The 25,649-nt window shown below is 53.8% G+C and overlaps 2 protein-coding genes across 7 annotated transcripts; both read right to left on the bottom strand.

The window, feature by feature from the left end:
- Positions 1-6,541: 6,541 nt before the first annotated feature.
- Positions 6,542-12,411, bottom strand: LAT (linker for activation of T cells). 2 transcript variants are annotated; one of them, XM_009196209.3, is made up of 11 exons: positions 11,909-12,411; positions 11,685-11,712; positions 11,548-11,582; positions 11,220-11,301; positions 11,012-11,076; positions 10,889-10,918; positions 10,738-10,801; positions 10,570-10,664; positions 7,527-7,589; positions 7,277-7,342; positions 6,542-7,183 (listed from the first exon to the last, which is right to left on the bottom strand). In XM_009196209.3, exons 1-11 carry the CDS (start codon positions 12,006-12,008, stop codon positions 7,104-7,106), a joined length of 708 nt encoding a protein of 235 aa, XP_009194473.1. In that variant the 5' UTR covers positions 12,009-12,411; the 3' UTR covers positions 6,542-7,103. The 2 variants fall into 2 exon arrangements, with proteins under 2 accessions (XP_009194473.1, XP_009194474.1); XM_009196210.3 differs by having other exon boundaries at positions 11,012-11,073.
- Positions 12,412-12,542: 131 nt separating this feature from the next.
- On the bottom strand, positions 12,543-23,848 carry SPNS1 (sphingolipid transporter 1 (putative)). Of its 5 annotated transcripts, none has more exons than XR_641369.4 (13): positions 22,542-23,844; positions 22,013-22,304; positions 21,845-21,910; positions 19,384-19,520; positions 18,117-18,268; positions 17,952-18,018; positions 15,815-15,960; positions 15,372-15,527; positions 14,891-15,080; positions 14,516-14,581; positions 14,163-14,331; positions 13,477-13,648; positions 12,890-13,233 (listed from the first exon to the last, which is right to left on the bottom strand). XR_641369.4 is itself a non-coding variant. In XM_003916715.4 (13 exons), the coding sequence occupies exons 1-13, from the start codon at positions 22,623-22,625 to the stop codon at positions 13,139-13,141; spliced, it is 1,722 nt and encodes a 573-aa protein (XP_003916764.1). In that variant the 5' UTR covers positions 22,626-23,841; the 3' UTR covers positions 12,890-13,138. The 5 variants fall into 5 exon arrangements, 4 of the variants coding, with proteins under 4 accessions (XP_021787551.1, XP_021787552.1, XP_003916764.1 ...); XM_003916715.4 differs by having other exon boundaries at positions 14,163-14,261; positions 22,542-23,841; XM_021931859.2 differs by lacking the exon at positions 13,477-13,648 and having other exon boundaries at positions 12,543-13,233; positions 14,163-14,261; positions 22,542-23,848.
- Positions 23,849-25,649: the final 1,801 nt, after the last annotated feature.

Here is a 25,649-nt window from a genome sequence, read left to right as displayed (position 1 = left end):
ATGCCATATGCGATGTATCCACTTGGCACAAACCAGCTAGGGACGCCTGGCCCACTGTTCACTGTCTCCTAAAGCTGTTTATGCCCCACCCTTCCACCCCAGTTCATTCCCTCCTTGGGCCTTGATCTTGCTTGGTTATTATGAAATCATACAGATCTGCAGACACTTAAAGAAAACTGTGTTTTGGCCAGGCGCGGTGGTTCACACCTGGAATCCCAGCACCTTGGGAGGCCGAGGCGGGCAGATCACGAGGTCAGGAGTCTGAGACCTGCCTGGCCAACATGGTGAAACCCCGTCTCTACTACAAATACAACCAAATACAAAAATTAGCCGGGTGTGATGGCAGGCGCCTGTAATCCCAGCTACTCGGGAGGCTGAGGCAGGAGAATCGCTTGAACTCGGGAAGTGGAGGTTGCAGTGAGCCGGGACAACGCTACTGCACTCCAGGCTGGGCTACAGAGGGAGACTCCATTTCAAAAAAAAAAGAGAGAGAGAAGACTGTGTCTGGCCGAGCACAGTGGCTCACGCCTGGAATCCTGGCACTTTTGGAGGCCAAGGCAGGTGGATTGCTTGAGCTCAGGAGTTCAAGACCAGCCTGGGCAATATGGTAAGACCCCACCTTTACGGAAAATACAAACAATTAAGTGGGCATGGTGGTGCATGCCTGTAGTCTCTGCTACTTGGGCTAAGGTGGAAGGATCGCTTAAGCCTGACAGGTGGCGGTTGCAGTGAGCCGAGATTGTGCCACTGCACTCTAGCCTGGGCCACAGAGTGAGACCCTGTCTCAAAATAATAATAATAATAATGCGACTGGGCAAGGCGGCTTATGCCTATAATCCCAGCACTTTGGAAGGCCATAGCTGGTGGATCACTGGAGGCCAGGAGTTCGAGACCAGCGTGGCCAACGTGGTGAAACTTCATCTCTACTAAAAATGCAAAAATTAACCTGGCATGGTGGTGCACACCTGTGACCCCAGCTACTCCGGAGGCTGAGGCATGAGAATCGTTTGAACCCAGGAGGCGGAGTTTGCAGTGAGCTGAGATCACGCCACTGCACTCCAGCCTGGATGACAGAATGAGATTCTGTCTCAAAAAAAAAAAAAAGAATAGAACATTGTACATCTCACTGAAGCCTTCCTCAAACTTGTCCCCAGTCTCCTGCCTCTGCCTCCACCCAGGGTGACCACTGTCCTGAATTGGGAATTCCTCACTCCTATGCCTGTCTTGATACTTTTTTCTTTTTTTGAGATGGAGTTTCGCTCTTGTTGCCCAGGCTGGAGTACAATGGCACCATCTCAGCTCACTGCAACCTCCACCTTCTGGGTTCAAGCAATTCTCCTGCCTCAGCCTCCTGAGTAGCTGGGATTACAGGCATGCGCCACCACCCCTGGCTAATTTTGTATTTTTAGTAGAGACAGGGTTTCTCCATGTTGCTCAGGCTGGTCTCGAACTCCTGACCTCAGGTGATCCGCCTGCCTCGGCCTCCCAAAGTGCTGGGATTACAGGAGTGAGCCAACTCTGGTGCCTAGCGCTATCTTGATACTTTTACATGAATGCACATCCCTGAACAATATACAGCATTTGTACATAGGGTTTTTTGGTTTTTGGTTTTTTTTGAGACAGGTCTCTGTCACCCAGGCTGCACTGCAGTGGTGTAATCATGTAAATGGTTGTGTATATATATATACACACACACACACACGCATATATATGTATATATGTGTACATATGTATATATGTGTGTGTATATGTATATATGTGTGTATATATGTGTTATATATAATATATAATATGTATAATACACATACATACAACCCGCCTCAGCCTCCCAAAGTACTGGAATTACACGCATGAGCCACCATGCCCGGCCACACTGCGACTTCTCTGTCTGCTCTTAAGTGGTGGGTGTCAGCTGTCTCCAGCTGCAGTCATTACAATGCTGCACTGCCACAGTCTGCTCGTACCTGCCACTTTGGCCCACATCCTGGAGTTGGTAGAGGTTTATAACCAGGATTTTTTTTTTTTTTTTTTGAGATGGAGTCTCACCCTGTTGCCCAGGCTGGAGTGCAGTAGTGCAATCTTGGCTTACTGCAACCTCCGCCTCCTGGGTTCAACCCTATATATATATAGGATTTCACTATGTTGCCCAGACTGGTCTTGAACTTCTGGACTCAAATGATCCTCTCACCTTGGCCTCTCAAAGTGCTGGGATTACAGGCGTGAGCCACCACGCCCTGCCTCATGTACATGTTTTTAACTTTACATGCGTGACTTGCTTTGTGTGTTTTGTTTGCTATGTGTGATATCACCACAATCTGTTGGTGATATCCATCAGTGGTGATGGGCCTGGCTGCAGTTCCTTCATTTTTTTTTTTTTTTAATTTTTTGAGTCAAAGTCTCTATCACCCAGGCTGGAGTGCAGTGGCACAATCTCAGCTCACTGCAACCTTCGCCTCCCAGGTTTAGCAATTCTTCTCCCTCAGTCACCCAAGTAGCTAGGAATACAGGCGTGCACCACCACATCCAGCTAATTTTTGTAATTTTAGTAGAGATGGGGTTTCGCCATGTTAACCAGGCTGGTCTCGAACTCCTAACCTCAGGTGATCCGCCCGCCTCGGCCTCCCAAAATACTGGGATTACAGGCATGAGTCACTGTGCCTGGCCTGCAGTTCCCTCATTTTATCAGCTGCTGGGCAGCTGTCATCTGACTGTACTGCGATTTTTCTTTCTTTCCTTCCTTCCTTCCTTCTTTCTTTTTGAGATGGAGTTTCCCTCTTATCTCCCAGGCTGGAGTGCAATGGCACAGTCTTGGCTCACTTAACCTCCACCTCCCAGATTCAAGCAATTCTCCTGCCTCAGCCTTCCAAGTAGCTCAGACTACAGGCTCCCGCCACCACACCCAGCTAATTTTTGTATTTTTAGTACAGACTGGGTTTCACTATGTTGGCCAGGCTGGTCTTGAACTCCTGACCTCAGGTGATCCACCCACCTTGGCCTCCCAAAGTGCTGGGATTACAGATGTGAGCCACCATGCCTGGCCACACTGTGACTTCTCTGTCTGCTCTTAAGCAGTGGGTGTCTAAGCTGTCTCCAGCTGCAGTCATTACAATGCTGCCCTGCCACAGTCTGCTTGTACCTGCCACTTTGGCCCATGTGCTGGAGTTGGTAAAGGTTTATAACCAGGAATTTTTTTTCTTGAGACAGAGTCTCACTTTGTCGCCCAGGCTGGAGAGCAGTGGCGTGATCTCGGCTCACTGCAACCTCCACCTCCTGGGTTCAAGTGATTCTCTTGCCTCAGCCTCCCAAGTAGCTGGGATTACAGGCGCTTGCCACCAAGCCCAGCTAATTTTTGTATTTTTAGTAGAGTCAGGGTTTCACCATGTTGGCCAAACTCCTGACCTCAGGTGATCCGCCCACCTCAGCCTCCCAAAGTGCTGGGATTACAGGTGTGAACCACTGAGCCCAGCCTGGAGTTGGTGAAGGTGTATACCCAGGAATTTGTTAGGTAAATGGAGACACATGGCTTCAGCTTCACCAGATGTTGCCAGATTGGTTACACTAATAGCCCTTGTTGGTCAACTGTTCTTCGTCTATCAGCCCAGGCACAAAGGTGCCTCTGCTCATGTCTATTTCTTCCAAAGAAAAGGATTTAACTCCACATGTTGATGGCCAGACTGTCCAATCCTCTTCCCAGACACTCCCACCATCTTCTCCAACTGGGCCTTTTCTGAGCTTCCCCATTCAGGGCAGTCAGCACTTTATATAATAATCAGAACAAGGCCAGGCGCAGTGGCTCACGCCTGTAATCCCAGCACTTTGGGAGGCTGAGGCAGGTGAATCACCTGAGGTCAGGAGTTTGAGACCAGCCTGGCCAATATGGCGAAGCCCCATCTCTACTAAAAATATGAAAATTAGCCGGGCGTGGTGGTGGGTGTCTGGCGCCTGTAATCCCAGCTACTTGTGAGGCTGAGGCAGGAGAATCACTTAAACCCAGGAGATGGAGGTTGCAGTGAGCTGAGATCGCGCCACTGCACTCCAGCCTGGGCGACAAAGCGAGACTCCATCTCAAAAAAAAAAAAGAAGAAGATTGTTTCTGGTCAGGCACAGCGGCCCACGCCTGGAATGCCGGTAGTTTTGGAGGCCAAGGCAAGCAGATTGCTTGAGCTCAGGAGTTCGAGACCAGCCTGGGCAACACGGTGAGACTCCGCCTCTACAGAAAATACAATTAGGTGGGCATGGTGGTGCATGCCTGTAGTCCCCACTGCTTGGGCTTAGGTGGAAGGATCGCTTGAGCCTGAGAGGCGGAGGTTGCTGTGAGCCGAGATTGTGCCACTGCACTCCAGCCTGGGCCACAGAATGAGACTCTGTCTCAAAACAATAATAATGATAATAATAATCCCAGCTACTTGGGAGGCTGAGGCAGGAGAATCGCTTCAACCCAGGAGACGGAGGTTGCAGTGAGCCGAGATTGCGCCACTGCACTCCAGCCTGGGCGACAAGAGCAAAACTCCGTCTCAAGAAAATCATCATCATCATCAGAACGAGGAGGCTGCCAGTCAGAGCAGCAGTGACCCGACGGGACCCACAGCCACAGATCTAATCCCAGGTGTACCTCTTCAGCTGTGTGCCCTTGGGCAGGTCACTTCACCTCTCTGAGCCTGTGTTTCCTCTCCTGCATAATGGGGACACTAAACTGTAACTGACAATAGAGGGGTTATGACGACTGCATGTAATGAGCATGGCAATGCAATGGGCGCTCCCTGAGGAGTCACCGTCACAGGCATGCGCCACTGCACCTGGCTGGCCTTGAATGGAGCCGCCGTTATTACCTTTGGAATCCATAGAGAACCACCAACAACTTTTCATCATAGAACAACTTTGGCTGTAGTGACAGATACCCCAAGTAAAGCTGGTTGAAGAAAAACTGCCATTATAGGCCCACGCAGTGCTTCAGGTATGTCCAGATTCAGGAGTCTTTTTTTTTTTTTGAGACGGTCTTGCTCTGTCATTCAGGCTGGAGTGCAGTGGCACGATCTCGGCTCACTGCAACCTCCACCTCCCAGGTTCAAGCGGTTCTCCTTCCTCAGCCTCCTGAGTAGCTGGGATTACAGGCACACGCCACCACGCCTGGCTAATTTTTGTACTTTTAGTAGAGATGAGGTTTCGTCATGTTGGCCAGGCTGGTCTTGAGCTCCTGACCTCAGGCAATCCACCCGCCTCGGCCTCCCAAAATGCTGGGATTACAGGCGGGAGCCACCACACCGGGCCCAGTTCCGGGAATTCTAATGACACCGTTAGGAAGCTGGCTCTGTCCCTCTCCGGGCCACTCTTGCCTCCACGTTGGCTTCATTCCTAGGTAGGCTCTCCAAGTGGTGGCTCCAGGCCTGTATCCATCCAGCTTAATCATTGCCTGGAAGAGATGGAGCTTTTCCTGCCCAGCACTTCCCGCCTGGATCCCAGGGCTGCTCCTCATTGGCCCAGGCCGGGTCACATGCCCATACCTGAGCCAATCGCAATGGTCAGGGAAAGGATGGTGACCTAGGCCCAGGTCTAGGTCATGTGTTCAACAATCTCCAGGCCAGATGCGATCATTCACCTTAAATCCCAGGGAGACACTGAGCACAGTGGCTCATGCCTATGATCCCAGCACTTTGGGAGGCCAAGGCAGGAGGATCACTTGAGCTCAGGAGTTCAAGACCAGCCTGGGCAACACAGTGAGACCCCCATCTCTACAAAAAATAAAACATTAGCCGGACATGGGGGTGTGCGTCTGTAGTCTCAGCTACTCAGGAAGCTGAGCTGGGAGGGTCACTTGAGTCCAGGAGTTCAAGGCTGCACTGAGGCATGATTGCATTACCGCATTCCAGCCTGGGCGACAGAGTGAGACCTCATTTCCAAAAAAGAAAAAACAGGCCAGGTACGGTGGCTCACCCCTGTAATCCCAGCACTTTGGGAGGCCGAGACGGGTGGGATCACCTGAGGTCAGGAGTTTGAGACGAGCCCAGCCAACATGCTGAAACCCATCTCTACTAAAAATACAAAAATTAGCCAGATATGGTAGTGGGGGTCTGTAATCCCAGCTACTCAGGAGGCTGAGGTGAGAGAATTGCTTGAACCCAGGAGGTAGAGGTTGCAGTGAGCCAAGATCGTGCCACTGCACTCCAGCCTGGGTGACAGAGGGAGACCCCATTTAAAAAAAAAAAAACACACACACACACACAATCTCTAAAACTACATGAAATGAGACTGGGAAAGGAGTGAATCGCGGAGGAACGCCAGGGTGAAATTCCCAAAATAGGGAAATGGATCCCAGTCAAGTAAAGGCAATAGATGCTCACCATGCCCTTGCTCCACAAGATGAGGTTCATAGACCAGCAGCATCAGAATCACACAGGAGCGGCTCAGAAATGCAAAGTCGCAGGCCACGTCCTAGGCGAACTGAGTCAGAACCCGCCCCACAGTAAAGTCTGCTGGTGAGTCACCTACCCATCAAAGTCTCAAAAGTGCTGTGCTGCATATTAACTTTTTCAGTTGCTTAGACGATTTTTTAAGTTCTGTTTTATTGAGAACCACAAAAGGTAAGAACTAAGAGAGTCCTCCCAGGTCATCAGGTCCCATCCCTTGGCCTACGGATGGCGAAACCATTGTCACAGCCAGCAGCTGCTGCGTCCTGGGACTGTCTCATGGGGCGATGTGTCCTGAGCCTCAGCAGTGCCAGCCCAAGTCAGAAGGCCTCATTCAGAAGGGGGGTGTCCCAGCCACTGTCTGCTGTCACTCACAGCACCTGGCTGAGCCCCCATGAAGGATGGAGACCCACAGACACACACACACAGACACAGACACACACACAGACATCTCCAAATCTCTGATTCAGACTCACACACGGGCACACACAGATGCACGCTCAACACAGACACACGCAGGCCTTTATTCTATTACACAGAGCAGGGCTGGGGCCAGGGCAGGTCATTGTTGTCAGGCTGCGTCAGAAGGTGCAGAGTGTTCGGGGGACACAGGCCGAACCGCAAAGTGGTAATAAGTTACGGGGGGGTTTCTCAGGCTGTTGTCAGGCTGGAGCAAGGGCAGGCCTCTCACCCAGGCCCTCAGTTCAGCTCCTGCAGATTCTCGTAATCTGGAGCCCCCTCTTCCTCCACTTCCTCCGCCTTCTGGGAACTCAGGGCGGCTGTAGGGGAGGGGAGGTTGGTCTCCAGCTTGCAAGCTATCCCCCCAAGCCCAAGGCAGCTACCCCAGCTCCTGCACCTCCCGCAGCACACACCAGGCTCAGTCTTAGCTGCTCCGGGATGCAGCTCCTGGGACACATTCACATACTCCCGGCTGCCATCTGTGGAGACAGATCAGAAGGAGGGGCAGCCATGCAAAGGGGTCAGGAGGGCAAGAGAGCAGGGGGAGGCCCAGACAGAGGGGGCAGAGGGTGTGGGCAGTCCCAGGGTGGGGTCTGGTCACATTGAGAGCATGGTGGGGCGGCGGGGTGCAGGGGCAGGCACCGAGGAGCACCGGTCACTCACCTAGAGACGCTTCTGCGCTCTCCCCGCTCTCCGGAACGTTCACGTAATCATCAATGGACTCCACTGTGGGAAAGCCAGCCCCACCTCAGCACTGTGACCAGAGACCCTTGGCCACAGGTTCCCAGAGAACCCCCAACCTCAGTCATGCAGAGCTCCCCAACAGTAGACCCCAGAGGCTCCCCACACAGCCACCCCCGTTAGCCCCACAGAATGGAGAGAGGGCACTCCAGGCTGGCAAGGATGGTGTTGGTGATGGTGATGGTGGCCTAGACAAGGGCGAGGGCTGTGGAGAGCAGGGGAGGAGGTCCACTTGACCGGGACTGAGGAGGGTTCACGAAGGGTCAGGCCCCAGCACAGCCCCTAGGCTGGGGAACAGGGACGGAGTATGGCTCGGAGCAGTAGGAGTTTGGTGGCGTGTGTGGAGGGGACATGACACACTTGGCCCAGCAGGAACCTCTTCTTCCCTGACCCCCATCCCCGCCCGCCCCCTGCCAGCCACTGCCTGTGTCCCACTCCCATGTCAGCCCCTCATGGCGCCTGTCACCATCCATGTTATTTGGGGGTTTTTTGTTTGTTTTTGTTTTTCTGGAGACACGGCCTCGCTCTGTTGCCCAGGCTGGAATGCAGCGGCGCAATCTCGGCTCACCGCAGCCTTGACCTCCCGGACTCAGATGATCTTCCCACCTCAGCTCCTACCAGGCCGGGCTAAATTGTGGATTTTTTGTAGAGACAGGGTCTCCTTATGCTGCCCAGGCTGGTCTTGAACTCCTGGGTTCAAGTGACCCACCCGCCTCAGCCTCCCAAAGTCCTAGGATCACAGGTATCAGCTACCATGCCTGGTTATTTGGTTCTTTTATTTTATTTATTTATTTGTTTTTGAGATGGAGTCTCCCTCTGTTGCCCAGAGGGCTGGAGGGCAGTGGTGTGATCTTGGCTCACTGCAACCTCTGCCTCCCGGTTCAAGCAATTCTCCTGCCTCAGCCTCCTGAGTAGCTGGGATTACAGGCGCCCGCCACCACGCCCTGCTAATTTTGGTATTTTTAGTAGAGACGGGGTTTCACCATGTTGGCCAGGTCGGTCTTGAACTCCTGACCTCAGGTGATCCACCCACCTCCCAAAGTGCTGGGATTACAGGCGTGAGCCACCATGCCCAGCCTATTTGGTTCTCTTATGTGTTTCATGTTTGTTTTTGAAGACCGCCCCGGTTCAATCCCAGCTCCAGTACTAACCAACCACATAACCTCAGCCAAGGGACCTTACCTCTCTGTGCCCTAGTTTTCTCCTCTGTAAAATAGGACCTGTGACACAACAGTGCTGTTAAACAGATAAACCCTGCATCACACAAAGGGGGACAATTGGAGCACAGGAGAGCGACGGCAGGCCCGGGAGCTCCAGGGCGGTGAGGTTAGTGAGTGAACATATGTCAGACTCAGCAAGGCATGCAGGAGGCCCTCGGTGAATCTTAGCTATTTTATCTTTTTTTATTTTATTTTTTTTTTTTTTATTTTTTATTTTTTTTTTTTTTTGAGACGGAGTCTCGCGCTGTGGCCCAGGATGGAGTGCAGTGGCGCGATCTCGGCTCACTGCAAGCTCCGCCTCCCGGGTTCACGCCATTCTCCTGCCTCAGCCTCCCGAGTAGCTGGGACTACAGGCGCCCACCACCGCGCCCGGCTAATTTTTTGTATTTTTAGTAGAGACGGGGTTTCACTGTGGTCTCGATCTCCTGACCTTGTGATCCGCCCGCCTCGGCCTCCCAAAGTGCTGGGATTACAGGCGTGAGCCACCGCGCCCGGCCTTTATCTTTTTTTAAAAAAAAAAAAACACAAGGTCTCACTCTGTTACCCAGGCTGGAGCACAGTGGCATGATCTCGGCTCACTGCAACTTCCACTTCCCGGGCACAGGTGATCTGCCCATCTCAGTCTCCTGAGCAGCTGGGACTACAGGCATGTGCCACCACGCTTGGTTAATTTTTTTTTTATGTTTTGTAAAGATGAGGTTTAACCATGTTGCTCAGGCTGGTCTTGAACTCCTGGACTCAAGCAATCCTCCCGCCTCGGCCTCCCAAAGTGCTGGGATTACAGGAGTGAGCCACCATGCCCAGCCAGCTATTTTATCAGGACAGTCTGTCTCCTTAACTGTTATATCCATAGCATTAGCCCAGCAGAGGCACGCAGTAAACGCTGAATGAATGAATGAATGAATGAATGAATGAATGAATGAATGAAAAGAAGTACTTGGATAGACAGTCGGGAGCTCAGGAGAGAGCAAACTGGGAATTTGGATGGCAAACAAAGCCAGGGTGTAGAAGTGATAGCCCAGGACAAGTATACACAGAGAGAACAAAGCAACAGAAATCTAAAGAATGTCAGATATTGGGGAAAGCCCAGAGGATGTGACCAGGCAGGATGAGACCATAAGGAAGGGTGAAAAGCAGCTCAAAGGAAACAGGGCAGTGCAGGAAGCAGAAAAAAACTGACAAACACACACAGACACATAAGACAGCCTCTAATTAATATCCTTAGAGATGTACAAGATGGTATTGCCTCCGTGAAACAAGAACAGAGGCTATAAAAAAAGAACAGTCAGAGAACAAGAAAGAGCTTCTGGATAGCAGAAATAAAATTGCAGTGGAAGGGTTGAAGAATAAAGTCAAGGAAATTTCCCAGATGATAAAAGGAAAGGATACAGAGATAGGAAAGGAGAGAAAGTTAAGAAAATCAGAACAGGGCCGGGCATGGTGGCTCACACCTGTAATCCCAGCACTTTGGGAGGCCAAGGTGGGAGGATCACTTGAGCTCAGGAGTTTAAGGCCAGCCTGGGCAACATAGCGAGACCCTGTCTCTACAAAAAAATGTTTTAAATAAGCTAGATGTGGTGGCAGGCGCCTGTAATCTCAGCTACTTGGGAGGCTGAGGCTGAGTAGCTGACTTGGGAGGATCACTGGAGCCTAGGAGTTCAAGGCTGCAGCGAGCTACGATGGCACCGCTGCACTCCAGCCCATCCCTAAAAAAATTAAATAATAAAAACAAATGCCTGACTCACTGGAGAAGGCACTGTCTCGGAGGCCAGGGGTGCTGAGTGCAGGAGCTGATGGGGCGGCAGTGCTAGCGGCCGGAGTGCTATCGGGAAGCACCACCCTGAAAAGAAGTGAAAAGGGCCGGTAAGCGAGGCCACTAGCCCTAACCTCCCACCTCCCACCTGGCCACTCACAGGTAGCCCGGATTGTGATAGTCGTCCTCATCCTCATCCTCATCCGCATCCTCACAGGCTGGTTCTGGGGGTAACGACACAGGGGTCAGCCCAGCCCAGGATGGGCCCCAGCCTCCCTACCCAACCCAGGCACCTCGGATCCCAGACGCACCCTCGTTCTCGTAGCTCGCCACACTGTTGGCTTCAAAAAGAGGGCGAGAGGGAGACTGAGTCAGCTTAGGCCAGGCCTATCTTCTGCCCAGCCCCGGCCTCCTGAGTGCTTCCCCACACTTACCACCATCGGAATCCCGCCTGGAAGATGGCGTCCGGTGGGAGCCCCCAAGGGGCTGTGGGGATCTTCTGGGAATCAAAGGTGAGGGGTCATGCCTGAGGTGGGACTCAGGGGGCAACAGCAGTTGCAAAAGGGAAAGGGGCCCCCAATCCAAAAAAATGAGGGGGTGGAGAGTAGAGTTTGGAGGGATAAGGGCTGAGCAGCTACTCACGGGATGGGGAGCAGGTCTGGCTGGTTCAGGGGTGGGTAGGAGGTGACAGGCGGGTAGGCAGGTGGCCAGGGGGCGACTGTGTCTGAGGACACAGAACCAAGTTGAAAGAAGGACTCCAGACATCGTCAAGGCCTCAAAGAACAGACTAAGCCCCTGAAACCCCCGCACCCTGGACAGGCCTGGGGGAGCCGTCTCCCCTCCTCCCAGCTCAGGTCAAGGCCATGTGGGCAGCCCCAGGGCGGTGGGGGAAGGTGAAGGTTCACGCTCACTCCCACACCAGGGAACCCTCTCCCTGGAACCTGAGGCAGGGGATCCTCCTTGTACTCACGAGGCCGTTTGATCTGGATGCCCCTTGGATACAAACTGGTAAAGGAGACACAGCTTGGGGATGGGGCTGGGAGAAGCCCCAGCCCTGCCCCGCCATGGGGTGTGGAGGGAGACCCAGGGCGGCCAGGGCGGACTCACCTATCTGAGGATGCGCTGTCATAGGAGCCTGGGAAAGACAAGGCTGGTGAGGCAGGAACAGGGGGTGCTTAGGGCAGAAGGTGCTGGGGTCCAGGGACTCTCAGACGTGCTGGGATCAGGACGGAGGCAGGGACAGAGCCAGGACAGACACAGGGGCTGGGAGTGGAATGAGGATCCCGTCGGTGTGCCTGGGCCGCAGGTACCCCCACCAGTTTCCCACTCACCTGGCAATCTGTGGCAGTGCACACACAGTGCCATCAACACGGCCAGGATGGGCAGCAGCAGGAGCCCCAGCACGCAGGGGACAAGGATGGCCTCCTCCATCTGCAGGGGAGCTCGGAGCAGGCCGGCTGCACCCCAAGGCCCCTCAAGGGCAAAGCCAAGGCCAGACAAAGATGGGGTGAGGACCGGGTGAGGACCAGGCCCAGCAGGGGGCAGGGGGAAGGTAGGCACCAGGTGATGGGGGAGCCCAGGAGGAGGCGGCTGTGCCCTCCCCGGGGCTCCCAGGATGGGTCCCCTCTTTTACTGGGTTGAGTGGGCGTCCAGCTGGCTGTGGAAAGTCCCTGCTCCCAGGGTGGTCAGACCAGGGCCTGCGCTGAAGTCGGGGGATCCAGCCACCCCTGCGTCCCAGCCCTACCTGCCCCTCCTCGGCGCCCGCCTCTCCCTGTGCCCGCCCTCCCACCCGCCTGCGGCAGGAAGCTGTGGTGAGCGCCGGGCGAGGGCAGGAAATCATCAAGCTCTCAGCCGGCTGCACCCGCCCCCTTCCCACCCCACCCCACCAGTGGGGAGGGGGCAGGAGGAGGCCCGGGAGCCACCCCAGGCACTCACCAAGGGTCTGCTGGCCCCCCCGGATGGGGACAGCCACCTGCTAGCTGGCAGTCGTGGCCTTCACATCCAGGACCCGGGGAGGCAGCAAGCAGGGAGGCCCTGACAGCGGGAATTCTGGGGTACAAAGGGCAGTGCCCACCCCCACCTCAGCCAGGCCTGTGGGGCAAGGGACAGGCTCCAGAGAAGCAGGGGCGTGACTCACAGTCACACTGAGCCAGCTCACTGGGAGGAGAGCAGTCCCCCATCTCAGTCACTCAGCCTAGAATGGCAGAGACTCACCCAGAGCCCCAAGGAATGACCCACAATCTTCGGGAGCCCTGGGGTGAAGACGGGGTACAAGATCAGAGGCCACCCAGAGAAAGACGAGAGCAGGCACCTGGGGTCTGGCTACAAATTTTATTCCGTTACAAATAGCACCGAGCCCCTGGGGCTGCCCCTGTGGAGGGGGATCCCCCTCCTGGACCCCCACCTTCTCCCCTGAGCTGCCCATGTAGTGTCTGGGAGCTGGGACATGGCCCAGGGTCCCTCTGGAAGCTGGGCCAGGCCAAGAGGTTAGGCCCAGGCCCTTCGTGGGGTGGGCCCAGGGCCAGCTGTGGCAGATGTGCAGGCAGGTGAGCGGTGGCCTCTCAGATGAGCACGCTGGCCACGGGCACGCGGGTGGAGCGGCCCCGCTGGGGCACCACAATCTGGTCGTCTGTGGGCCCTGCTTCATGCAGCAGGCCTGCAGGGGGAGGGTCAGAGCCAGGGTGAGCTGGACGGACAGACAGACAAAGCCAGAGAAGGGCAAACAGGCAGTGGGAAATGGATGGGGCAGTCACAGAGCCACCCGAGGGGTGGATGCAGACTGGAGGCCAAACAAGGCAAGAGCTGTGGACTTAGCTGCCGGGTGCACAGGAGTGGGCAGACAGATGGACGGACAGACAGGCAGATCAAGAAGCTGGCCCGGGCACAGCTCCTAACTGACCCTGCACGTGCAGCTGCGCCCGCCGGCGGTCGCCCTCAATGAAGATGGCGGTGCCCAGGAAGGCTGCGCCACCCAGTGCCCCGACAAACGCGCAGAGCATGAGCGAGAACTGCAGAGCCCGGAACTCGGACAAGAAGGAGGGTGGCCAGTTCCGGCGCAGGCGGTCAGAGATCTGCAGGGAGAGGAGACAGGAAAGCCTGGGAAGTCAGCCTCACAGATGAGCCAGGAAGGGCACGCCCCTGAGCTGCAGGGAGAAAGACAAGTGGAGCCCAGGAAAGGGAAGGAGGTTTGAGCCAGACGCAGTGGCTCATGCCTATCATCCCAGCTACTCAGGAGGCTGAGGTAGGAGGATCGCTTGAGCCCAGGAGGTCAAGGCTGCAGTGAGCCGTGATCGTGCCACTACACTGCAGCCTGGGCAACAGAGTGAGGTCTTGTCTCAGGAAAAAAAGAAAAAAGAAAGGGGGAGTCTGGACCACCAGGGTGAGGTCCCTGGCCTTACTGGTAGAAATATTCAAAGACAAAATCTTTCTCCTCCAGTTGACAATGGAAGGTGAGAAGTGCCCAGCGCACAGGACACAGACACTTCACTAGGGCCAGGCTGTCTGATCCAGTCCAGGCTCAGGCCACCAGCCAGGTCTGGAAATGTAAGTTCCCCTACCCTGTGCCAGCCAAGAAACAATGCTCACCAGGCCAATGAGGTAGGGGCTCCCAGCGTCACCCAGCAGGTGGGACAGCACGATCTGGAAGGCCTCGGCGGTGGAGCGTCGCGTAGGGATCACCACATACTATGGAGGAGTTGGTGGAGCTCAGTGGGTGCTCTGGGCTCCAGGGGACAGGAGACCACCAAGGGTCCGCCTAGGCCGGGGTCAGAGGTGTGCCTGGGGTTGAGGTCACAGGGCAGGCCAGGGGTCTGCCACAGATGTTATTTTTTGTAGAAGGTAGGTTGAGGCTGGGCTTTGAGGGGTAAAGGCAACACTCCTGACCCCAACCCTGCTCTCATCAGCCTCTGGGCTGACACTGGAGCTGCCCAGCGACTCACCAGCAGAATGTCGGCCACGATGGCCCAGTTCATGGACAGGAGGGTCTCTCCAATGAAGATGAAAATCTGTGGAGACAGGGTGGGGGGTTCATGGCAGTAAGGGCAAACACATGGAAAGTTGACCATGTTCCCAGCTCATCTATTAACTAATTTAATCCTCACAACACCCCAGTGAGACAGGTGCTACTGATATTCCCATTTTACACATGACGAAACTGAGCACAGAGAGGTTAAGTTACTTGTCCAATGTCACACAGCTGGGAAGCGCCAAAGCTGTGATTCAAAACCAGGCATTCCACCTCGAGTGGCCATTACACTGACTGCTCCTCCACCCTGGACCCACGCCATTCCCCTTGACACCTGCTGGCTACTCACATAAGTGGCCACGATGCTACCACGGGCGCAGGCAAGGGACAGGAAGAGGAAGGGTGCAGAGCCCAGGAGGCCAGCGGCACAGACCAGGGGATCAGCCCGAGGATTGGAGTGGCGGAGCCGGCGGCTGATCTCCACACCCAGGCCCACGCCCAGGACTCCGGTGAGGCAGGTGATGAGCCCAAAGATGAGGCTGAGGGTGAGGGAAGGGAGTGGGGGGTTGTCTCTCTGCCTGCCAAGCCCCCTACGCTGTCCATCCTAGTCACCCTCACAACCAAGGTCCCTACAGACACATGGTTCGCATAGCCCTAAGTGGCAGACATCATCCCATCACTTATTTCCCAGACCAGGAAATAGGAGATTCCAGGAGAGCAGGCAGCTTGTGAAGTCAGGAGTCAAACTCCCTGCCTGGGTCTGAGCCACAGATGCTCTTCACTCCAGCCCTGCCACCCACAGGCCCCCCGGCATAGCCCCATCTGGGCACCTGTCAGAGGAAGAGCAGGAGTCTCCGGGAAGGCAGGGTGGGGTCTCCCCAAGGACCACGCGGGAACGCAGCAGGAATGCCGGAGCCCACAGAGCCAGGGAGCCCGTGACAAAGGCCACAGCAGTGAAGCCCAGGGAAGACAGGACGAAACTAGGACTGCAGATAGTTGGGAGGGAGAGAGTAAGACCCCATGGAGGTGTCCAGGGCGGAGGGGACCTCTCTTCTCCCTTCCTGGCTTATTTTAGTAAGGTCACAACACCATGTGCAGAGGCGGTTCTGGCTCCCAGGATCTGGGCCTGTAATTCAAGCAGCTGCCACAAGGGGGCAGTAACGACCGAATTCCTGGCCTTGGGGTGTGGCCAGGAACAGGAACATCCCCATTTAAACTTCAAACCAGACGCCAGGGGTCCTCAGATGGTGGTCTAGGGTGGGAATAAACTCACTTTCTTGCCAGAGCCCTCAGATCTGCCCACCACGAGGTGGGGTTCAGGGGTGGCGAATCTGAGTGGCGCTCCACAGCTCCCCTTGGCGGCTCCCGCACTACCAGGAACAGCAGCAGAACGGCCACCACTCCTAGACCCGGTGTCACCTGGGAGACAGAGGGCTTCAGGATAGGCACAGGCAGAGACACACTTAAGCCCTGGGCTGGAGGAGAGTGTGGGGTGCAATAACTCCAGCCTGAGACCTAAAATACCCAGTTAAGTGCCTGCTCCAAGAAGCCAAACCTGCAATTTGGGGGAAGGGGGCTGCCACTAGGGTCCACCCTATTTTTGCAAGCCTAGCTTTGCTTCCTTTTTGGTAATTTTCTTGTGGGAAACCAGTACCCCTACTTCTCTCAATCCACTTGGTTTAAATAGGTTCCCAGGCTTGGCCAACAAGAAGACTGTTAACCACCCCAGCCTCGGTGACAGATTCTGCAGAGGTATGTGACACATGTTCATCTAGTCAGACACTATCCTGGAAACACGGCCCCAGGGTCCAAGATGCCAATGTTGCTAAATGGAAAGATAACCATCTGGAGCTCTCACGTCCTTAAGAATGATGTTAACACAGAGGAAAGTAAAGCTCAGAAGAGAACGGCAGTGTAGGAGCCCTAGATCCAGCTTTACCTGACTGAAGCTCACCTGGGACTTTCAGGAAGAAAGTCAAGACAGCCCCTTTAGGGGGCTTACAGTTTTACAATGGGCTTCCGTCACCCGCACGCAAGAATTCTGTCTAGCACATGGCTTCCAGGTAAGGGCAGCCAGCCTCCTGCAGGCTCAGCAGAATGAGTGCTGCCTCAAAAAAGGGGTGTTTGGAGCCAGGCGCATGGCTCACACCCGTAAGCCCAGCACTTTAGGAGGCTGAAGCAAGAGGATTACTTGAGGCCAGGAGTTCAAGACCAACCTTGAACTGGGCAACATATAAAGACTCCGTCTCTGGCCGGGCGCGGTGGCTCAAGCCTGTAATCCCAGCACTTTGGGAGGCCGAGACGGGCGGATCACGAGGTCAGGAGATCGAGACCATCCTGGCGAACACGGTGAAACCCCGTCTCTACTAAAAAATACAAAAAAAACTAGCCGGGCGAGGTGGCGGGCGCCTGTAGTCCCAGCTACTCCGGAGGCTGAGGCAGGAGAATGGCGGGAACCCGGGAGGCGGAGCTTGCAGTGAGCTGAGATCCGGCCACTGCACTCCAGCCTGGGTGACAGAGCAAGACTCCGTCTCAAAAAAAAAAAAAAAAGACTCCGTCTCTACAACAACAAAAAAATGTGTGTGTGTGTGTGTGTGTGTGTAATGACATGATCTCTGCTCACTATAACCTCTGCCTCCCGGGTTCAAGTGATTCTCCTGCCTCAGCCTCCCGAGTAGCTGGGATTACAGGCATGCGTCACCATGCCCAGCTAATTATGCATTTTTAGTAGAGACAGGGTTTCGCCATGTTGGTCAAGCTGGCCTCAAACTCCTGACCTCAGGGGATCCACCCACCTCAGCCTCCCAAAGTGCTGGGATTACAGGCGCAAGCCACCACACCTGGCAAAATTTTGTTTTTTTTGAGACGGAGTCTCACGCTGTCGCCCAGGCTGGAGTGCAGTGGCGCAATCTCAGCTCGCTGCAACCTCCGCCTCCTGGGTTCAAGTGATTCTCCTGCCTCAGCCCCCCGAGTAGCTGGGATTACAGGCATGCACCACCACACCCAGCTAATTTTTGTATTTTTAGTAGAGACAGGGTTTCACCGTGTTGGCTAGGCTGATCTTGAATTCCTGACCTCAAGTAATCCACCTGCCTCAGCCTCCCAAAGTGCTGGGATACAGGTGTTAGCCACCACACCCAGCCTACAAAAAGAAAAAGTTTTTTTAATTAGCCAGGCATGGTGGCGGGCACCTATAGTCCCAGCTACTTGGGAGGCTGAAGTGGGAGGATCACTTGAGCTCAGGAGTTCCAGGCTGCAGTGAGCTATGATTGCACCACTGCACTGCAGCCTGGATGACACAAGACCCTGTCTCTTAAAAGAAAAATGGGCAGTGGGAAGGGGTTCGAAGGTAGGAAACGGGGATCAGTGAGAATGTCACTGACCTACCCCCAGGCCAAGACCAGACTCACCCTCAGAGCCCAGTGCCAGTCCCCCGCCATATCCTTCACTTTGGAGCCTGCAATGTAGCCCAGACCACTATGGGAGGGAGAGAAGGGAAAAAGTGGGGACAGCCAGTCAGTCCAGTCCCCCACGCCAGGCCCTTCTGCCTTCCCCCAGGCCCCAGGCCTGCTCACCTGCCCACCGGAATGGCAAAGTAGAAGATGCTGAGCATCCGGCTCCGCTGGTCGGCCACAAAGAGGTCGGCAATGAGAGTGGGCGCAATGGTGGAATAACTGGCCTCCCCGACCCCCACCAGGCCCCGGGTCAGGAGGAGCAGCCAGAAATGCTGGGGAGAGAGACCGGGGAGAGGTGGCACCCCAGCCTGCAGCCAGCCTCCGGGCTACCTCACCAGCCCGCTCCCAAGAGGCAGCAGGGATGGCGGGAGACGCCTGGGTTTTAGAATCACACAGACCTGGGCTTGCATCCTGGCTCCACCACTTACTAGCTGCGATTTGGGGAAAATAACTTAACCTCTCTGAGCCTCAGCTTCCTCATCTGCAAAAGGAGGATAACAACAACTTTTCACAGAGCTATTGCAAGGACTAGACAATAAAAGGTCTAAATAAGACAACCCCTGCTTGCCTGGTAGGGGAAAGTTTTTTAATTTTTTTTAAATGAATAATGACCTTAGATGGGAGTTTATGTGTCTACCAAAGACACCTGAAGCTAAGGATGGGTCCAGTCACCCAAGGAAAATACGTAGGTCCTGGGGCTGAGGACAGAGTTCCAGGATGGAGTGAGAACAGGCAGAGGAGACTTCAAAGGAACAAAGAAGCAACAGCCAGGGAGGCAGGAGGAAAACCAGAAAAGTGTGACATCGCAAAGGTAGGAGAGAGTTTCAGGAAGGAAGAATGGGTCAACAGCGCCAGAAGCTCCCAGGGGACCTAGCACGAACAGGACCAGGAAGTTGGAGCTGTGTTTAGCAACCAGGAGGCCACTGTTGACTTTGGCAAGAGCAGGGTCCATGGAGTGGTGGGAGTAGAAGTTAGCGGCAGCGCTCGAGGGGTGAGCAGGCGTGAGGAAGTGCAGGCAGTGACGGCATCTCCCCGGCCGCTCTTTCACCCACACTGGCGCCACGCTCTTGGGGCCCTTCAGGAAGTCTGATCAGGAAGGAGAGGAGGGAGAGAGGGCAGGCCAGGTAGGGTTTGGAGTGTTTAGGTATGGAGTAGAAGGAGTCAGTGGTCAAGGGAAGAGGGGATGATGGACAGAGAACGCTCTGGAAGAAAAGGGGAGAGGATGGGGTGGGGCAGGTTAACTCAGGCAAGGAAGGGTATAAAATGGCATGGACCAGGGAAACTGCAGGAGTCCCTGAGGCCCAGTCTGCCATGGCTCCAAGGAGCAGCATCAGAGACTGACAGGGAGTGGGTGTGGGCAGAAGCGGGAGCCAGCTCGGGGCCTCACCTCTCCGGGGATGAAGGATGACCCCAGTGTCACCAGGGACCAGAAGGCAATGCCCCCGCACATGAGATACTTCCGATTGTACCTGTCACCCAGGTAGCCAAACACAGGTGCCAACACCATGTAACTGGAGATGAACACTAGGGGGAAGGAGAGAGTCACAGCTCAGTCCAGGTACCCCTACCTCCCACTCCCACCCCAGCTGGAACCACCAAAGCACAAGAGATGCCCACCTTCTCCTCACGGAATTCACAACACCCCCACATCCCAGCCTGAATCCCATCAGAGCTTCCTGCCAGGCGGACACTCCAGCTCCATCCTGAACACCTTTCCAAATTTCCCATTGTACATGGATGGTCCCACTACTTGTCAATTCCTCCCACCTAGCCAAGACAAGCTCCAAACTCCATATATACCATGGCTCACAATGCCCCCGTCCGATCTAGCCCCTCCTACCTCTCCAAACTCATGGTCAGCCTTTTTCCCTTCCTCTCTCTGCATCCCAATGGCCCAATTGTCAAGGTCAATACCACTAGGGGTTTGCGCACCTGCTGTCTCCTCTATCAAGGACATTCTCTCCTCTCCCCTGAAACTTCACAGAGCATAGTTCCTTCAGGTTCCAGCTCAGACACTTGCCCAGCATGCCCAGGTGAGCATACATCCAGTCCCTGACTCTCACATTTACTGTTTTCTCTTGTTTTTTTTAGACAAAGTCTCGCTCTGTTGCCAAGCTGGAGTGCTGTGGCGCGATCTCAGCTCACTGCAACCTCCGCCTCCTGGGTTCAAGCGATTCTCCTGCCTCAGCCTCCCAAGCAGCTGGGACTACAGGGGCATGCCACCAGGCCCAGCTAATTTTTGTATTTTTAGTAGAGATGATGTTTTACCATGTTGGTCAGGATGGTCTCAATCTCCTGATCTCATGATCCGCCAGCCTCAGCCTCCCAAAGTGCTGGGATTACAGGCATGAGCCACAGTGCCTGGACTATTTTCTGTTACATAATACTTATCCCTATGGGAAAACTGTCCCACTTTAGTTTAGGGTTTTACTGACTGTTGCTCCCTCATGCATAGCATACCATCAGCTCCCAAGGCAAGGTCCTTGCCTGTATTGGCCATGACTGTGCTTCTTTCACTCGTTTAACACACAGCCTAGTGCAAAATAGGTGCTCAATAAGCATGTGCTGAATTAAAAAGTGAATAAATGCAGCTGCCTAGAAAGAGCTGCTGCTCTAACTCAACACTTCTTCAGAGATTTGAAGACCTTGCCCTATGATCCCATTCTCATTGCTCCAGATTTTGCCTCAAATACCTCCAGTTCCTCATTGGCCTGGAGTAAAGAAAAGAACACTGCAAGACCTGGTTTCAAATTCCTGTTCCACCTCCAACTGGTGCTGTGACCCTGGGCAAGTCTTAACTCTTCTCCAAGCCTCAGTTTCTTTATAAGCTGTAGATATCACTACCTACTTCCTCTACAAAATAGGAACAATAATACCTGTTTTTGGCTGATGGAAGGATTAGAAGACAAGGAGCATAAAAGTTCTTAGCAAAGTCCTACAGATGTAATCATCACTTCCTCCAGGCCTGGCACACAATGAGTACTCAGAAATGGTTGAGAAATGAAGGAAGGAAGGAAGAAAAAGAGGGCTTGACTCTAGCTTTGCCTCTCCCACAAGCCCCAGAGTTGTGAACAAGTAAAACGCACCTCTCCCCATTCCAGACACCCTCTCCTGCCTTTATTTATTTATTTATGAGATGGAGTCTCGCTCTGTCACCCAGGCTGGAGTGCAGTGGTGCGATCTAGGCTCACTGCAACCTCTGCCTCCTGGGTTCAAGTAATTCTCATGCCTCAGCCTCCCAAGTAGCTGGGATTACAGGCGCCTGCCACCAAGCCCGGCTAATTTTTGTATTTTTAGTCGAGATAGGGTTTCGTCATGTTGGCCAGGCTGGTCTTGAACTCCTAACTTCAAGTGATCCACTCATCTTGGCCTCCCAAAGTGCTGGAACTACAGGCGTGAGTCACCGCACCCTACCCTCCTGCCATTATTTACTGGGTATCTACTATCTGCCAAACACTGCACTAGGCCCTTCACAGGCAATCTTTCAGTTAATCTTCACATCAGTCCTAAAAGATGATTTGTGTTATTAGTCGTTCCATCTTATAGACAAGGAAAATGAGGCTTAGAGAGGTTGAGTGCCTTGCCTACCATCACACAAGAAGTGGAAGAGCTGAGATTTAAACCCAGGTCTGTCTTCACCTGGGTGAAGTTATACTTAGTTATACTAAACTGACTCCCTCTTTAAATGTAGTGCCCCAGCTGACCCCCGAGCGACATCAGGGCCATCACCTCCCCTCACTGGCCACAAAACCTCCATTAATGAGCCCCCAGGCAGGAAAGCATGTGGTCCCAGTTGGGACAGAACAGAAAGAGGAGAGGCTGTGTGACCAGGAGGTGTCCCCACTCACCAGTCTGGATAAGCCCAGAGCTACTGTCCCCGATGTTGAAGAACTGTTCGATATCGGGAAGGACGCCTGAGAAGGAAAAAATTCAGGATGGTCCGGAAAAGCAGCGCCACCCTCGGGACCCTGGCTCCCCTCTCCTAGACTACCTTCCTCCCAGAAGTGAGTCCCTACCAGCCACGGTGAAGCGGTCCATGTAGTTCAGGAGATTGATGTAGCACAGCACCGCCACTATGAGAGCCGAGTGGCCGGGAGACAGGCCGGTGATGCGCTGCAGCCCCTCCTGGTCCGGGACCTCGGGCTCCTCGGACTTCGGGTTCCCCATGGACCCTGGCAACCCCGGGTTGCCAGGCACTGGCCCGTCGTCCGGGTCATCCGCCTGGCTGAGGAAGGGCGCGGTGTCGGACCCGGCCATGGTCCCGGGGGGCCGCGCCCGCCCGCGCTCCGGTCCCACCGACGATCCCACCTGCGAGGGGAGGAGGCTGGAGAAAGGAGGATAGACTGAACCCAGGCGAGGGAAGTGCGCCCGGAGACGGGGAGCTTGCCCCGAAGCACAGAGCACGACTGAGAAGGGACCCGGGCCCTTTCACGCCTCCCCGTCTCAGTAGACACACAGCGCGGAGGGGACGTGCGGAATACACGTAATGTTGGGGACAGGAGCGGGCTGAAGAGGGCACGATCCCGCGCTGAGGCCACCCCTCACCCGGGACAGGAGCCCGCTGCACTTGCTGTCGCTCAGCCCCGGCGCTGCACCACGGCAGCCGCCATGTTGCTCACAGCCGGTCATGTGACGCGGGAGCCTGGGTGGAGGGGTCCCCACGGGCAAGCCCTCGACACGTGACCCGCCATCCGACTACGGAAGCTTCTTGGGCGTTCTGCCCGGCCTCACACGTCCTGTGGCGGCCGACCGGTCGCCGGAGTAACCAGGAGTCTTCCCAGATCCTGCGGTCCCTGGAGCGTCAAAAAGGGCGTCTCGGTGACTTGGTGGAGTCGCCTGCCCTTCCGAATTTCAGCTGTCTTATCTGGAACCCCCACGTGGCAGACTTCTTCTTCATCAAACGGGATAATGGGGTCTCAAAAGGTTTTGGAAGCAGTAGATACCTCTAAAAACCAAGGAGCAGCCCTAGTTCTCGGGAACCATCCTGTCTTCCTCCCAGGGTCTGGTTGGAGGCTTTTTACGCTCAGTAAAGGATGGATGGATGGATGGATGGATAGATGGATGGAGGGATGGAGGGATGGAGGGACAGACGGAGCTTGAGCAGCGCCCCGCCCTTTGTTGAGATTCTCCAACCCTGCTAGCCTTGTAAACTCCTGAGCCTTCACCGTGGACACTTAAATACCTATTAAAGGAAGCGTCTCCACCCGCCCCTCCTGGAGCATGTTTTTCCTCACTCCAGTCGGGATTGCAGCCCTTCAGCGGAGCCTCCGGTAGGCTTTTGTAGGGCAGGCAGGGACTCCGAGCCTAAGGAGACTCCCGCTACAGGACTGGGGTCAAAGGGATAACTTGGAGTGATTCTTTAGTGGCACCCTATAATCTCCAAGGTACATCTAATAAACAGGCACTCTAAATAAAATTAGTATAGTTCTGTGCAAATACAGCGTGAAGACCCAGCTTTCAACCAGCCCTTGAAGCCCCTCTACTGAAATTCTGGAATCTCGTGGGGAGAGCATCCCCCCCACCCCAAAACGCCTTATTAGAAACTATTTCGAGTCCGAATACCCATAATCGGCTTTGCCCCCCATATTAGGTGCCTCGTGTTTCAGAACCTTAAGCTTGGTTTCCCCTGGCAGACAGGAACTTCAGGTTGCAGCCATTTAATTCCCTCAACAAAATATTATTGAACATCTACATGCCTGGCATTTTACCAGGTTTCAGGGAAAGGCAGACTCACTCGCTTCCCTGGTGGACCGTATCTAGAGAGTGATACACGTTGTAAATTGCACCTGTGAAGTGAAAGGGCAAGCCACAGGTTGAATGAAGATATTTATAAAGCATCTATCTGCCAAAGGACTTGCATCCATGTAAAGAACTTTTTTTTTTTTTTTTTTTTTTTTGAGACAGAGGCTTGCTCTGTCACCCAGGCTGGAGCTGGAGTGTAGTGGCGGGATCTCGGCTCACTGCAACCTCCACCTCCCGGGTCCAAGCAATTCTTGTGCCTCAGCCTCCCAAGTAGCTGGGATAACAGGCACACACCACCACGCTCGGGTAATTTTTTGTATTTTTGGTAGAGATGGGGTTTCACTAGGCTGGCCAGGCTGGTCTTGAACTCCTGACCTCAAGTGATCTGCCCGCCTTGGCCTCCCACCATGCTGGGATTACAGGCGTGAGCCACCATGCCCGGTGTCATTTTAATTTTTATGTTTGTAGAGATGAGTTCTCACTCTGTTGTCCAGGCTAGTCTGGAACTCCTGAACTCAAGCAATCCTCCTGCCTCATCCTCCCAAAATACTAGGACTACAGGTGTGAACCACTGCACCTGGCTCTTTTGTCCATTTTAAAAATTGTGTTTTCGGCCAGGCACAGTGGCCCATGCCTGTAATCCTAGCACTTTGGGAAGCTGAGGTGGGAGGATCACTTCAGCCCAGGAGTTCAAGATCAGCCTGGGCAACAAAGCGAGACTCATCTCTATAAAAAACTAAAAAAATAAAAATTAAATATACATTTTCCATATGACCCAGCAATTCCACTCCTAGGTAACTATCAATGAGAAATGAAAACGTGTCCAAACAAAAACCTGTATATGAATATTCATAAACGCATTATTCATAACAGCCCCAAAATGAAAAGAATCCACATGTCCATCAATGGGGCATAATCTATTCATACAATGGGAATAGCTTAGCAATGAAAAGGAATGAACTGTCAGAGACATTCGAACCAGAGTGACTCCATTTCGAGTGAGGGCTAGGAAAATAAGGCTGGGACTTGCTGGACTGAATTCCAGAAAGTAAGGCATTCCTAGACTCGAGATGTTTATGGTTAAGGGAACAAATTAATAACGTTTACTAAGCCGGGGGCAGTGGCTCATGCCTGTAATCCCAACACTTTGGGAGGCTGAGGCGGGTGGATCACGAGGTTAGGAGTTCAAGACCAGCCTGGTCAAGATGGTGAAACCCCCATCTCTACTAAAAATACAAAAAAAAAAAAAAAATTAGCCAGACGTGGTGGTGGATGCCTGTAATCCCAGCTACTTGGGAGGCTGAGGCAGAGAATTGTTTGAACCCAGGAGGCAGAGGCTGCAGTGAGCCAAGATCATGCCACTGCACTCCAGCCTGGGCAACCGTGTGAGACTCAAAAAAAAAAAAAAAAAATTAGCTGAGCATGGTGGCACACACCTATAATCCCAACTACTCAGGAGGCTGAGGCAGAAGAATCACTTGAACCTGGGAGGCGGAGGTTGCAGTGAGCTGAGAGAGCACCATTGCACTCCAGCCCAGGCAACAAGAGCAAAGCTGCATCTCAAATAATAATAATATAACAATGTTTACTAAACAGACCCAGACTTGGGAGTGTCCAGATATCCCAATATATGGAGAACAAAGGCATTTCTAATTTTGCTTTAAAGATAACAATATTGATTCTTGCTAAATATAGTAATTAAGAAAATTAGCCGGGCGCAGTGGCTCATGCCTGTAATCCCAGCACTTTGGGAGGTCAAGGCAGGCGGATCATGAGGTCAGGAGTTCAAGACCAGCCTGGCCAACATGGTGAAACTCCTGTCTCTACTAAAAATACAAAAATTAGTTGGGCATGGTGTTCCTGTAATCCCAGCTACTTGGGAGGCTGAGGCAGGAGAATTGCTTGAATCGG

This window comes from Papio anubis, chromosome 18 (genome assembly GCF_008728515.1).
Source record: "Papio anubis isolate 15944 chromosome 18, Panubis1.0, whole genome shotgun sequence".
Classification (NCBI taxonomy): Eukaryota; Metazoa; Chordata; class Mammalia; order Primates; family Cercopithecidae; genus Papio; species Papio anubis.
This window is presented reverse-complemented; position numbering and strand designations above follow the sequence as displayed.